Raw genomic sequence first — 13,722 nt, 5'->3', positions numbered from 1 at the left:
TCCAAAGAAAGAACTGTGAAATCATAAGGAGAAAAATATATTTATAGAGAAAGTTAATTCTGGTTTGGGAAATGCTATAGGCAGGAAGATGTGTTGGCTACAGTGCGTGACACAAAATGTGAAGGACCAAAGTTCAAATCCTATTCTGAGAACATGGGTACAATCACTTATCTATTCTGAATCTCAAACAAATATCTTCAAGATTTATTACTAAATAGATAGATTGTAACCTATATCAGTGTAGGGAGTTCTCTGACTCATATAATCATAGGTCCTTGATATATTAAGCAATGTTGAGTTTGAGGGTTTGAGTCAAGGGTGTGACATTCAGCTGGAGATAGTGGATAAGCAGTTGAAAATACAAATCTGAATCTCAGAAAAGATTCTAAAACAGAATTAGAAATTTGGGAGTCATATGAATCATAGTAGCAGCCATAGGAATGAATGAGATTCTTAGGAGCACAAGAATATAGAAAGTAAATGAAAAAGATATAAGAATGGATTCTTGGGAAGCAACACATTATCATTCTACCAATCATTCTTGGTATACATCATTCCATTTTCTGCTTCCATGCTTTTGCAAAGGCTGTGTCCTTATTACTTATACTTCATAGCCTTTCTAATCTCTTCAGGTCTCAAAGGCTTGAGGACCACCTCCTTTAATCCCTCAGATGTTGTTATTCATATCCTGAAATTAAATTCATAGCCATTTTCTACATATCTTATTTTTGCTTATCTATGAACATGTGCATGTCTCCCCTCTTCAAAAAGAAGTATATATTTCTTGAGAAGAAGGATTGTCTCACTTTTGTATTTGTGTCCCATCATACAGAACAGTGTCTAGCATATAATAAGCACTTAATAAATGATTTGTAATTAATTCTGTGATTAAAGTATTCTAAAAAGGACAAGAGGATGAGAAATGAAAAAAAATTACATTAGATTCAGTAATTTAGCAGTCATTGGTTTAAGGAAGAAATTTCAGTACAGGATGAAGGAATGAACCATATTTCAAGAGACTGAGAAAAGGAGGGGTAAGAAGAAAGTGGGTATATTCATTTTTTTTTTTTTTTTGCTGAGGCAATTGGGGTAAAGTGAATTGCCCAGGGTCACACAGCTAGGAAATATTAAGTGTCTGAGGCCGGATCTCAGATCCTCCTGACTTCAGAGTCAGTGCTCTATCCACTGGGCTACCTAGCTGCCCTAGGTATGGTCATTTTCAAGAATTTTAGTAGTGAGGGTAAAAAAATAATAGGAAAAAAGCAGGAGGATAAAATAGAGAGGTTTTTGTTGTTGTTGTTATTGTTGTTTTTATGAACTAAGGAGATGTGAGTATAATTGTGGGGAAATAGGACAAAGCCATCAGAGGTCAGCTAGAAAGCTAACTGAAAGAACCTACTTCCTTACTTTCCACCAAATGTGGCATAACCCTAGAACCTAAAAACTGTGGTTTTCTGTTTAGGGTAATATCTTTATAAGAACTAGAAATACGATCCAATTTTCTCCACATATGTGTTCAACAAGGTTCACATTTTAGCACACTTCTTGGAACTTTGTTTACAATGTGCATTTTTGCATACTTTCTTAATATAGGAGGTTTCAAGGTTTATTATACATATAATATATTTATTTGAGAATTGTATAAGGTTTCATTTGAGTTTTATGTGATACATTATGGCTAGCATTTTAGGTATAACTTTTTAATAGAAATTTAAGTTTTAAATGTGTCTGTTCCAGTTGCTTGTCTAGAATAAGTTATTAAAAGTCTATTTCCAAGGAAAGATCCATCAAAAGATCTATGATTTTTATCAATATAAGCCTGCCTGCTACAATTTCTATGTACTTTGGTACTGTCTTCCATGAACTGTGGCCAAACATATTTCTTTATTGCCTGCTAACCTAATTATTTGTAACATGGTTGTTCCTTAACAAAAAGATACAATCTCTCAACGGGCCCACCTTATTTATAGGATAATAGCTTTAGATAGTAGAGATCTAGAGGAAGGAACCTCAGAGGCCATATAGTTACTTTTCCCTATTTTACAGATGAGGAAGTTGAGGTCCAGGGTAAAAAGAGGTGGAATTTGAACCCATATTTTCTGATTTCATAGCCAATGTTCATTCCATTGTACCATGACGTACTAGGTACTATGTTTCCCACTATGGGGAATGATATTCCAGCACTTGTATATTTTTGACACAGCCTTGGAGAACCCAGGTTCTTCATGCCAACTTGGGGCATTGGAAGAAGACATTAGTAGCAAAAAATTTCCCTCTTCCTCTTCCCCCCCAAAAGGCTCCTCATCTTATGTAGATTTCTATAGAATAAAAGAATGATTGGCAGGTTCCTGTTTCTCTTTTTTACCTGTTTAAAAATTTTTCTATGTATACTTAATACAATAGCTGGACCAAATCTTGCAAATAAGCTCACTTTCTACTTGAATATAATTGAGTAAAAAAATTAAATTATCTTTTCAACTTCTCCAGAATAAATTATTTCTGAATGTGAATCATGATTACTGGCAAGAATGGTTAATTGATGATCCTGTGTTTGAATCTTGACTTCAAAAAACTTTTTTTTGTCCTAGGAAAACTATGTGACTTAGAAATTTAAATGCTATAATCCACAAGTGAGCTCTCTTACAAGGGTGAATATAAAATTTTTAAAAAGTATGTAAAATGTACATTTGTATGTACATGTTTGTACATTTACATGAATGCTTAAAAAGGGGGGGGGGAGCACAAGAAATTAGCCAATCGTGGAAAATTTAAAAAGTATCAGTGATTTCTTTTTCTTTTTTAAAAAATCCAAAGCCAACTGGGTTTCTTTGCAGGTTGCCGCTGTAAGTGCCTTTGCCCAGACTCTGCGAAGATACACATCGCTTAATCACCTGGCTCAGGCAGCTCGCGCCGTACTCCAAAATACTTCTCAAATCAACCAGATGCTCAATGACCTCAACCGTGTTGATTTTGCCAATGTTCAGGTAAATCATGGCTTTATGAATGGTCTCTCTATAAGGAAATATCTTCTCTTGTGTCCTTGGTCTGAAGCACAGAATTTATCTTCATCATTCCATTTGGATATATTCATGGAATAACTAGGAGAAAAACTCTATTCAGACAAAACTTTATTACAACTCTATTTTAAGTCTAATAAGCTTCTGCTCAGATTTATTGCCTACATAGACAAAATCATGATTCCACCATGGTCTGTACTTCTCAGTGATTGAAATAGGAGGTTATGCTTTGAAGATGCTTAACTATTTTAACATAACTCCTAAAAGCATATTTTTGACCACAGTAATAAAAAAATTCACTTTTGAGAGAAACATTTATTTGAAAAACTAATTTTAAAAAGAAAATAAAGACTGTTAATATGGGCTCCAAAAGAGCATTTATTCTTTGAAGCTAACATTTTATGTTTAAGATATGTCGGTAGATGTGGCCAGAATGTAATTATATTAGTGATAAAAGTCAAATTCTATATTGGTTCTATTTGGATAAAATTTTGATTTTCTAGTTTTTTTCTGGTCAAATAGTTTTAAATTATATTTAGCTTTTAACTTTAAAGTGATTGTCTTCTGTTGTTGTTGTCGTTTTTATTTCCCTAAACAAAATATATTTTAAATCCTCAAATCCATCAAATATTAATAGATGAATTAGGTTCACTTTAAGGGGCCAGTAAGTTGATCACTGGCTCATTCTTCAGGTTCAGGCATTTTTAATTCCTTTGACATGTACCATTATATAAGGACAGTTATCTTTTGTGAGGCTTCTAAAATCATTTTCTATATTTTAGTAGAATTTGAATAATTATGGTTATAATGAAAATTTCTTCTTTTCAAATTTATATTTTTTTTTCTTTTTTTAAAGGACAAAACCATTTTTAATTCTTCCAATAACACTTATCTTTTTTTTTTTTTTTAACATAAAAGGAGTGATTCTCCCTCAATTGACATCCTTGGGGCTCTTTTTTAAATATTTATTTTTAATACACATTGACTTTTGAATCATATTGGGAGGGAAAAATCAGAGCAAAAGTGAAAAACCATGAGGAAAAAAAAATAGAAAAAAAAAAAAAAAAGAAGCGAACATAGCTTGTGTTGATTTACATTCAGTCTCCTTATTTCTTTTTCTGGATGCAGATGGCTTGTTTTGTCCAAAGTTCATTAGGATTGCTTTGGGTCATTGAATTGCCAAGAAAAACCAATGCCTTAATAGTTGATCATTACACATTCTTGTTGATATTGTATACAATGTATTCATGGTTCTGCTTATTTTACTCAGCATCAGTTTGTGTAAATCTTTCCAAGCCACTCTAAAATCAGCTTGTTCATCATTTTTACAACATTTTCTTCATGTACCACAACTCCTTGAGCCATTCCCCAATTGATAGGCATTTACTCATTTTCCAATTCTTTATTACCACAAAAAGAGCTTCTACAAACATTTTTGTACATTTGGGTCCTTTTCCTTCTTTATGATTCCCTTAGAATACAGACCCAATAGTGGTATTGCTGGGTCAAAAAGTATGCTCAATTTGATGGCCATTTGTTTCCAGATTGGTTTCACAACTCCGCCAACAATACATTACTATCTCAGTTTTTCCACATCCCCTCCAACATTTATCATTATATTTTCATATCATCTTAGCCAAGATGAGAGGTTTTGAGGTGGTACCTCAGAGTTGTTTTGAGAAATCTCTAATTAATAGTGATTTAGAACATTTTTTCATGTGACTATAGATGGATTTAATTTTGTTATTGGAAAATTCTCTGTTCACATCTTTTGACCATTTATCAATTAGGTAATGACTTGTATTCTACATATATTTTGAAAATGAGACCTTTATCAGAAACAGTGGCTGTGATTTTTCCCCAGTTTTGTACTTCCCTTTTAATCCTGTTAATGTCAGGTTTGTTTGGCAAAAAATTTTTAATTTAATGTAATACAAGTTGTCTATTTTGCCTTTCATGTTTTCTAGTTCTTCTTTAGTTATAAATTCTTTCCTTCTCCAAAGATTTGATATATTAAATTATCTCTTGCTCTCCTAATTTGTTTATGGTATCAGCCTTCATGTCCAAATCAGGTATCTTATGTTGATCTTATTTTGGTATGGAGTATGAGATGTAGATCTTTGCTAATATTCTGACATTATTTTCAGTTTTCCCATGAATTTTTGTCAGATACTGAGTTCTTATTCCAGAAGCTTGAGTTTCAGGATTTAGTCAAATACTCAATTCCTATAGGTCTTGATTATTGTCATATTTTTCTAATCTATTCCACTGATCCACCACTCTATTTCTTAGCCAGTACCAAATGGTTTTGATGATTGCTGCTTTATCATATAATTTTAGGTTTGGTGTTGCTAAGCCATGCCACATCCTTTGTTTTTGTTTTTGTTTTGTTTTGTTGTCATTAATTCCCTTGATATTCTCAATCTTTTGTTCTTTCAGATGAATTTTGTTATTCTTTCTAGCTCTATAAAATAATTTTTGGAAGTTTGATTGATATGGCACTGAACAAGTAGACCAATTTAGGCAGAATTGTCATTTGTATTATAATTAGCTTGGCCCACCTCTGAGCAATTGATATTTTTCCAATTATTTAGATCTGACTTTATTTGTGAGAGAAGGGAAGTGTTTTATAATTGTGTTCATATACTTCTTGGGCTTGTCTGACAGGTAGACCCCAACTATTTTATTTTGTCTTTAGTTATTTTAAGTGGAATTTCTCTTTCTATCACTTGCTGATGGGCTTGATCAATAATATATAGAAATGCTGATGATTTGCATGCGTTTTCATATCCTGCAACTTTGCTAAAGCTGTCAATTATTTCCAGTAGTTTTTTTGAATGATTTTCTAGGATTCTTTTAAGTATATCATCATATCATCTGCAAAAAGTGATAGTTTTATTTCCTCATTGCCTATTGTAATTCCTTTAATTTCTTTTTTTTTTTATTGCTAAAGCCAACATTTCTAATTCAATGTTGAATAATAGTGGTGATAATGGGCATTCTTGCTTCACTCTTGATCTTATTGGGAATGTGTCCAGCTTCTCTCCATTACAAATAATGTTTGCTGTTGGTTTTAAGTAGATACTTCTTATTATTTTAAGGAAAGCCCTTTTTATCCCTAAGCTAGCTAGTGTTTTCCATAGGAATAGGTGCTGTTATTTTTTTCAAAATCAGTTTCTGCATGTATTGGGATTATCATATGATTTCTGTTGGTTTTGTCATTGATATGGTTAATTATAGTAATAGTTTTCCTGATTTTGAACTAGCCCTGCATTCCTGGCATAAATACTACTTGGTCTAGTCTATTATCCTGCTGATAAATTGATGTAATCTCTTGGTAATATCTTATTTAAAATTTTTGCACCAATATTCATTGAGATTGGTCTATAATTATCTTTCTGTATTTTGGCTCTTCCTGGTTTAGGTATCTGTACCGTATTTGGCAGGACTCCTCCTTTACCTATTTCTCCAAATAGGTTACATAGTATTGGAATTAATGGTTTTTTACATGTTTGGTTGAATTCACTTGTGAACCCATCTGGCTCTGGAGATTTTTTTCTTAGGAAGTTCATTAATGGCTTGTTCAATTTATTTTTCTAAAATGGGAGTGTTTAAGTAATTTATTTCCTCTTATTTTAATCTGGGAAATTTATATTTTTGTTAACAAGTTACAGATATCATTTTCCCATCTAGGGATGTAAACAGTTTAACCTTTAAATAATATATATTTTGACAATTCTATGCTTCTCTTGAGTCCTGTGTTTATAGATTAAATTTTCTGTTTAGTTCTAGTTTATTCAATAGAAATGATTTACTTCATTGAAGGTCCATGGCCTCCCCTGAAAAATGATTCTCAGTCATTTTAATCTGGGAAATTTATATTTTTGTTAACAAGTTACAGATATCATTTTCCCATCTAGGGATGTAAACAGTTTAATCTTTAAATAATATATATTTTGACCATTCTATGCTTCTCTTGAGTCCTGTGTTTATAGATTAAATTTTCTGTTTAGTTCTAGTTTATTCAATAGAAATGATTTACTTCATTGAAGGTCCATGGCCTCCCCTGAAAAATGATTCTCAGTCATTAGTTAATTCTTTGTTGTAAAAGCAAATCTTTTGCCTTCCACAATATGCTATTCCAGGCCCTTCTTTATTGTAGATGTTCCCAGATTCTGGATAATCCTGACTTTGCTCCTTGATATTTGAATTGTTTTTGTCTGATAGCTTGCCATATTTTTTTCCTTTCTGAAGATGATTGATGGAATCTTTAAATGACTATTCCCCACTCTGTAGAATATCAGGGCAGTTTTCCTTAATGATCTCTTGAAGAATTCTATTCAGGTTCTTTTTTTGGTCATGGGTCATCTTCTAGATCTATTTTCCCAGTCAACTGTTTTTCCAATGAGGTATTTTACCTTTTCTTCCATTCTTTTTCAGTCTTTTCAGTTTGACTGATTCTTGCTATGTCATAGAATCATTCACTTCCATTTGCCTCATTCTAGTTTCTAATGTGTGATTTTCTTAAGTTCGCTTTTATATCTCTTTTTCCAGTTGGCCAATTGTATTTTTCAAGGAGTTGTTTTCTACAGTATTTTCTTTTCCTTCCTCTTACAAGATACTGACTCTCTTCTTGCATATCTCTCATTTCATTTTCTTTCTCATTTTTTTCTTCTACTTCTCTTATTTGCCTTTTAAAGTCTTTTATGAGTACTTCCAAGAAGCCTCTTCGGGCTTAAGACCAATTCATATCCCTCTTTGAGATTTCCTATGTGGACATTTCGTCCTCATCTGAATTGGTGAGTGGTTTCATTCTGTGAGACTATTCAGAGGTTTGGTTTCATATGATTTTTGAGGGAAATTGGGAGAGCTTGAGAAGCTTCCCTAGCTTTACTCTGCTATCTTCACTCCAGCCCCAGAAGTCTTCTAATTGATTTCTAACTTGTTTCCTCATAGTATTGTTTTTCAACTCTTCCAGTTGTGTCCAATTCTTTGTTATTGATATGATTGATTATAAGTCAGCCCTGCATTTCTGGTATAAATACCACTTGGTCATAGTGTATTATCCTGCTGATAAGTTGCTATAATCTCTTGGTAATATTTTATTTTAAATTTTTGCATCAATATTTATTAGGGAGATTGGTCTTGTCGTTCAAGTATTGTTGTTAAAATCTTTCAGCTGTGTTCAACTCTTTATATTGCCATTGGAGGAATTTTCTTAGCTGGCATGGTTTGCATTTCCATCCCCAGTTCATTTTACAGATGAGGAAACTGAGACAAACAGGGTTAAGATGACTTGTCCAGGATCACACAACTAGGAAGTATCTGCTGCCAGACTTAAACTTAGAAAGTGCTTGTAGGCAATCCTCTCAGACTTACATTAGAGAGGAATTATTAATGTGCTTTGATAGAAGGAATTTCCCCACAGGGACATTTACTGTATCAAAGAGATCCCTGATCAAGATGAAAAAAAATTCATTTATATTTACACTTATATTTAGAACAGTTTTATTATAGAAAACTAACATGAATAGAACTATAATTTTACTGTCAATGCCATCAAATAAGTCACACCGTGCTTCCTACCTAAAGGAAAAACATGAGACCTAGGCAGAGGCCCTGATCAAGGAGATCCAGAGAAGGAGAGCAAGACTCAGAGCCAAGGAATCAAAAACTGGAAGAACAAGTCAAAAGAGGCACCAAAAGAGCCAATATTTCTGATGGTTTAGTTAATTTAGTTAGTTTGCTGTGAGCATTCCCATAGGCATTCACATGGCACACTCCTGTAATCCTCAAGAGGAAAAAGAGGAGGACTGATTGGCTGAATTTGGGAGTTCAGAGTTGCAGTGGGACAAGCTGGGCAGTTAGGGTAGATGCTAACAATAGGCCTAAACCAGCCTGGTTCAGAAATGGAGCAGGAGAACCAATCACATATATGAGTGGCAATTGTTCTTCGAGCTGAATGAGATAGGAAGACCCAGTCTTAAAAATAATTTTTTTAGTTTAATAGCCATTTTCATACTCAAACATACCACCACCATTACCACTAGTAATTACTTACTGCAGCTTTTGCCATTATTCTACATTTACGCTAGTGTTATTATCCAGATGCCATCCTTTCCTTCCCACAAGCTCGAGGAATAGGTTTAGAGATTATGGAGATGGAAAGCATTGTTCAGAGCCACAAATTCGTCTTGACTATCAGTCATTACTAAGGGGACATCTACTACCATTGCATTAGTGTCCTGAGTCAGGGGAAAGTGAATATGCCATAAAGTTCAAAGTGGGTAGCAGTGTAGAAGGAAGGTAAAATAATCCCATCAAACTTTTCAACCATTTTTGTCCAATTCCAGACACCTACAGGTGATGAAACAAAAGTCTGGTCAGGATAAATAATTTCCTCATAGTCACAAGTAATAAGCAGAATTCAAATTCAGGTCCTCTGTCTGACCATGGCATTTTCCTGTTATATTATTTAAATATAAGTATTTATTGTATGTATAAGCACATACAAATCATTTTGTAAACCATAAAGTTTACAAGTATCCACTAGACATTACATTTAAATTGCATTTGAGAAGATCTGATGGCACTATTGTAACTGTGATGCATTTTGGTAACCAGATAACAGCTGTGAATGTTTAATAAAAGTACCATGGATTACACTCTATGATAGTGGTAGCAGAAGGGTCAGGGGTTAGGGGGCAAGGGCAAAATTTTCTTATTTTTCTTATAACTACTTAAAATAATTTCATGTTAAAATGTTGGAGTTATTATAGAAATCATGGAATTTTAGAATTGGGAGTGACTTCTGCTTACGGTTATCCAACTAGTCAAAGACAGAACAAGGAGTAAGACCCATTTCTTCTGACTGTCAAGAAGACTGTTTTGTAATTAATATTTCATTTGGTTACTATGCTTTGACTCAAATTATAAAAAGATCATAAATGTTTGAGATAAAACATTTTTCTTGGAAAGATCATAGATCATTTCATTACCATTAAAAAAGTATCATCTAAAGAGATCTAAAGAGAAAAGCTTGGTTTTTCCCTCCAGACAACTGTAGATAACACAAAGTTTCATAAATACAATCAATGAAGTAATTTTATAATCTGAACTCTGTAGATGATTGTTGACTTTTTGGCAAGTCATATCTCCACATTTCCTAAGGAGTGTTTTGTTGTTGTTTATTTTTCAGTTTCATGAATTAATTTGCATTAGAAGAGCTGTTTTGATAGCCCTTGGGATTTATGTTCCCAATCTAAAAAAGAGATAAGGCTCCCCCAACCAAAAATTAAACTCGAAATACAAAAATTAAAAGGAGAAATCAATAAAATTGAAAGTAAAAAAACTATTGAATTAATAAATAAAACCAAGAGTTGGTTTTATGAAAAAGCCAATAAAATAGATAAACCTTTGGTAAATTTGATCAAAAAAAAGAAAGAGGAAAATCAAATTGATAGTCTTACAAATGAAAAGGGGGATCTTTCCACCAATGAAGAGGAAATTAGAGAAATAATAAAGAGTTACTTTGCCCAACTTTATGCCAATAAATTTGATAACTTAAGTGAAATGGATGACTTTCTCCAAAAATATAGGCTCCCTAGATTAACAGAGGAGGAGATAAATTGCTTAAATAGTCCCATTTCAGAAAAAGAAATAGAACAAGCTATTAATCAACTCCCCAGGAAAAAATCCCCAGGGCCAGATGGATTCACATGTGAATTCTACCAAACATTTAAAGAACAATTAGCCCCAATGTTATATAAATTATTTGAAAAAATAGGGGATGAAGGAGTCCTACCAAACTCCTTTTATGACACAGACATGGTACTGATACCTAAACCTGGTAGATCGAAAACTGAGAAAGAAAATTATAGACCAATCTCCTTAATGAATATTGATGCTAAAATCTTAAATAAGATATTAGCAAAAAGACTTCAGAAAATCATCTCCAAGATAATACACTATGATCAAGTAGGATTTATTCCAGGAATGCAGGGCTGGTTTAATATTAGGAAAACTATTAATATAATTGACCATATTAATAATCAAATTAATAAGAACCATATGATCATCTCAATAGATGCAGAAAAAGCATTTGACAAAATCCAACATCCATTCCTACTAAAAACTCTTGAGAGTATAGGAATAAACGGATTATTCCTTAGAATAATCAGGAGTATATATTTAAGACCGTCAGTAAGCATAATATGCAATAGAAATAAACTGCAACCTTTCCCAGTAAGATCAGGAGTGAAACAAGGTTGCCCACTATCACCATTACTATTCAATATAGTACTAGAAACGCTAGCCTCGGCAATAAGAGCCGAGAAAGAGATTCAAGGAATTAGAGTAGGAAATGAGGAAATTAAACTATCACTTTTTGCAGATGACATGATGGTATACTTAGAGAACCCCAAAGACTCTGCTAAAAAGCTACTAGAAATAATTCAAAATTTCAGCAAAGTGGCAGGATACAAAATAAATCCACATAAATCCTCGGCATTTTTATATATCACTAACAAAATGCAACAGCAAGAGATACAAAGAGAAATTCCATTCCAAACAAATGTTGATAGTATAAAATATTTGGGAATCCATCTACCAAAGAAAAGTCAGGAATTATATGAGAAAAATTACAAAACACTTGCCACAAAAATAAAATCAGATTTAAATAATTGGAAAGACATTCAGTGCTCTTGGATAGGCCGAGCGAATATAATAAAGATGACAATACTCCCCAAACTAATCTATTTATTTAGTGCTATACCAATCAGACTCCCAAGAAACTATTTTAATGACCTAGAAAAAATAACAACAAAATTCATATGGAAGAATAAAAGGTCAAGAATTGCAAGGGAACTAATGAAAAAAAACTCAGAGGAAGGTGGTCTAAGTGTACCTGATCTAAAGCTATATTATATAGCAGCAGTCACCAAAACCATTTGGTATTGGCTAAGAAATAGACCGGTAGATCAGTGGAACAGATTAGATACAAAGGACAAAAAAGGGTACATCTATAGCAATCTAATCTTTGACAAACCCAAAGATTCCAACATTAGGGATAAAAATTCATTATTCGGAAAAAACTGTTGGGAAAACTGGAAATTAGTATGGCAGAAATTAGATATGGATCCACACTTAACACCATATACCAAGATAAGATCAAAATGGGTCCATGATTTAGGCATAAAGAGGGAGATAATAAATAGATTAGAGGAACAGAGGATAATCTACCTCTCAGACTTGTGGAGGAGGAAGGAATTTATGACCAGAGGAGAACTAGAGATCATTATTGATCACAAAATAGAAGATTTTGATTACATCAAACTAAAAAGTTTCTGTACAAATAATACTAATGCAAACAAGATTAGAAGGGAAGTAACAAATTGGGAAAATATTTTTAAAAACAAAGGTTCTGACAAAGGTCTCATTTCCAAAATATATAGAGAACTGACCATAATTTATAAGAAACCGAACCATTCTCCAATTGATAAATGGTCAAAGGATATGAACAGACAATTCTCAGAGGAAGAAATTGAAACTATATCCACTCACATGAAAGAGTGTTCCAAATCACTACTGATCAGAGAAATGCAAATTAAGACCACTCTGAGATACCACTACACACCTGTCAGATTGGCTAAGATGACAGGAACAAATAATGACAAATGTTGGAGGGGATGTGGGGAAATTGGGACACTAATACATTGCTGGTGGAGTTGTGAAAGAATCCAGCCATTCTGGAGAGCAATCTGGAATTATGCCCAAAAAGTTATCAAACTGTGCATACCCTTTGACCCAGCAGCGCTACTACTGGGATTATATCCCAAAGAAATACTAAAGAGCGGAAAGAGACATATATGTGCCAAAATGTTTGTGGCAGCTCTTTTTGTTGTAGCTAGAAACTGGAAGATGAATGGATGTCCATCAGTTGGAGAATGGTTGGGTAAATTGTGGTATATGAAGGTTATGGAATATTATTGCTCGGTAAGAAATGACCAGCAGGAGGAATATAGAGAGGCCTGGAGAGACTTAAATCAACTGATGCTGAGTGAAACGAGCAGAACCAGAAGATCACTGTACACTTCAACAACAATACTGTATGGGGATGTATTCTGATGGAAGTGGAAATCTTCAACATAAAGAAGATCCGGTGGGGGGCGGAGCCAAGATGGCGGAGAGGAAACACACGACTCAGTGAACGTCCTCACTCCCTCACAACCAATTAGATAAATTAAGTCTCAGAATTAGCTCAGGATTGATAGATACCACAAGGACTGGAAGCACGACTTACCAGCTGAAGAGAATCTGGAGTTTCAACAGGAAAGGTCAGTTCTCAGGGGAGGAATAAGAAAGACCAGCACAGACGGTGGGGTAGGGGCACACTGCGCCCATTGCGCTGGGAAGGGCTCTGGGATCAGAGAAACCACTGAGGTAAAGGAATCTGGCACAGGCTGTTAGCTCTTCTCTGCTAATTATTTAGCAGTTCAGAAGAGAAAGCCAAAATATTTTAAAACTCAGATTAGATTATCCCCGGAACCTGGGGGTGACTCAGGCACCAGGGGGTGTGGCCTCAGCTACCTCCTGAGAATAGTTAAGAGACTGACAAGTGGGTGGATACGGCCCAAGGCAACACACACTGCCTAACTTAGCTGGAGGGAGTGGAACTCAGCTCCAGGAAGTCCCAGAGAAGCGGAAC

At 33.9% G+C, this 13,722-nt stretch overlaps 1 protein-coding gene across 8 annotated transcripts in view; it reads left to right on the top strand.

The window, feature by feature from the left end:
* The window catches only part of RFX3 (regulatory factor X3), a 316,948-nt gene that overhangs the window by 259,816 nt on the left and 43,410 nt on the right, over window positions 1-13,722 (top strand). For all 8 annotated transcript variants that reach the window (XR_012484828.1, XM_074282832.1, XM_074282831.1 and 5 more), the window contains one exon: window positions 2,835-2,984. Coding sequence is in view for 7 of the 8 variants with exons in the window: in XM_074282832.1 (XP_074138933.1) it covers window positions 2,835-2,984 (150 nt within the window). In the remaining variant the exon portion in view is untranslated. The remainder of the gene's footprint in view (window positions 1-2,834; window positions 2,985-13,722) is intronic.

This window comes from Sminthopsis crassicaudata, chromosome 1 (genome assembly GCF_048593235.1).
Source record: "Sminthopsis crassicaudata isolate SCR6 chromosome 1, ASM4859323v1, whole genome shotgun sequence".
In the NCBI taxonomy this organism is placed as follows: domain Eukaryota; kingdom Metazoa; phylum Chordata; class Mammalia; order Dasyuromorphia; family Dasyuridae; genus Sminthopsis; species Sminthopsis crassicaudata.
Note: the sequence above shows the minus strand (reverse complement) of the source record. Positions and strands in the feature narration are given on the sequence as shown.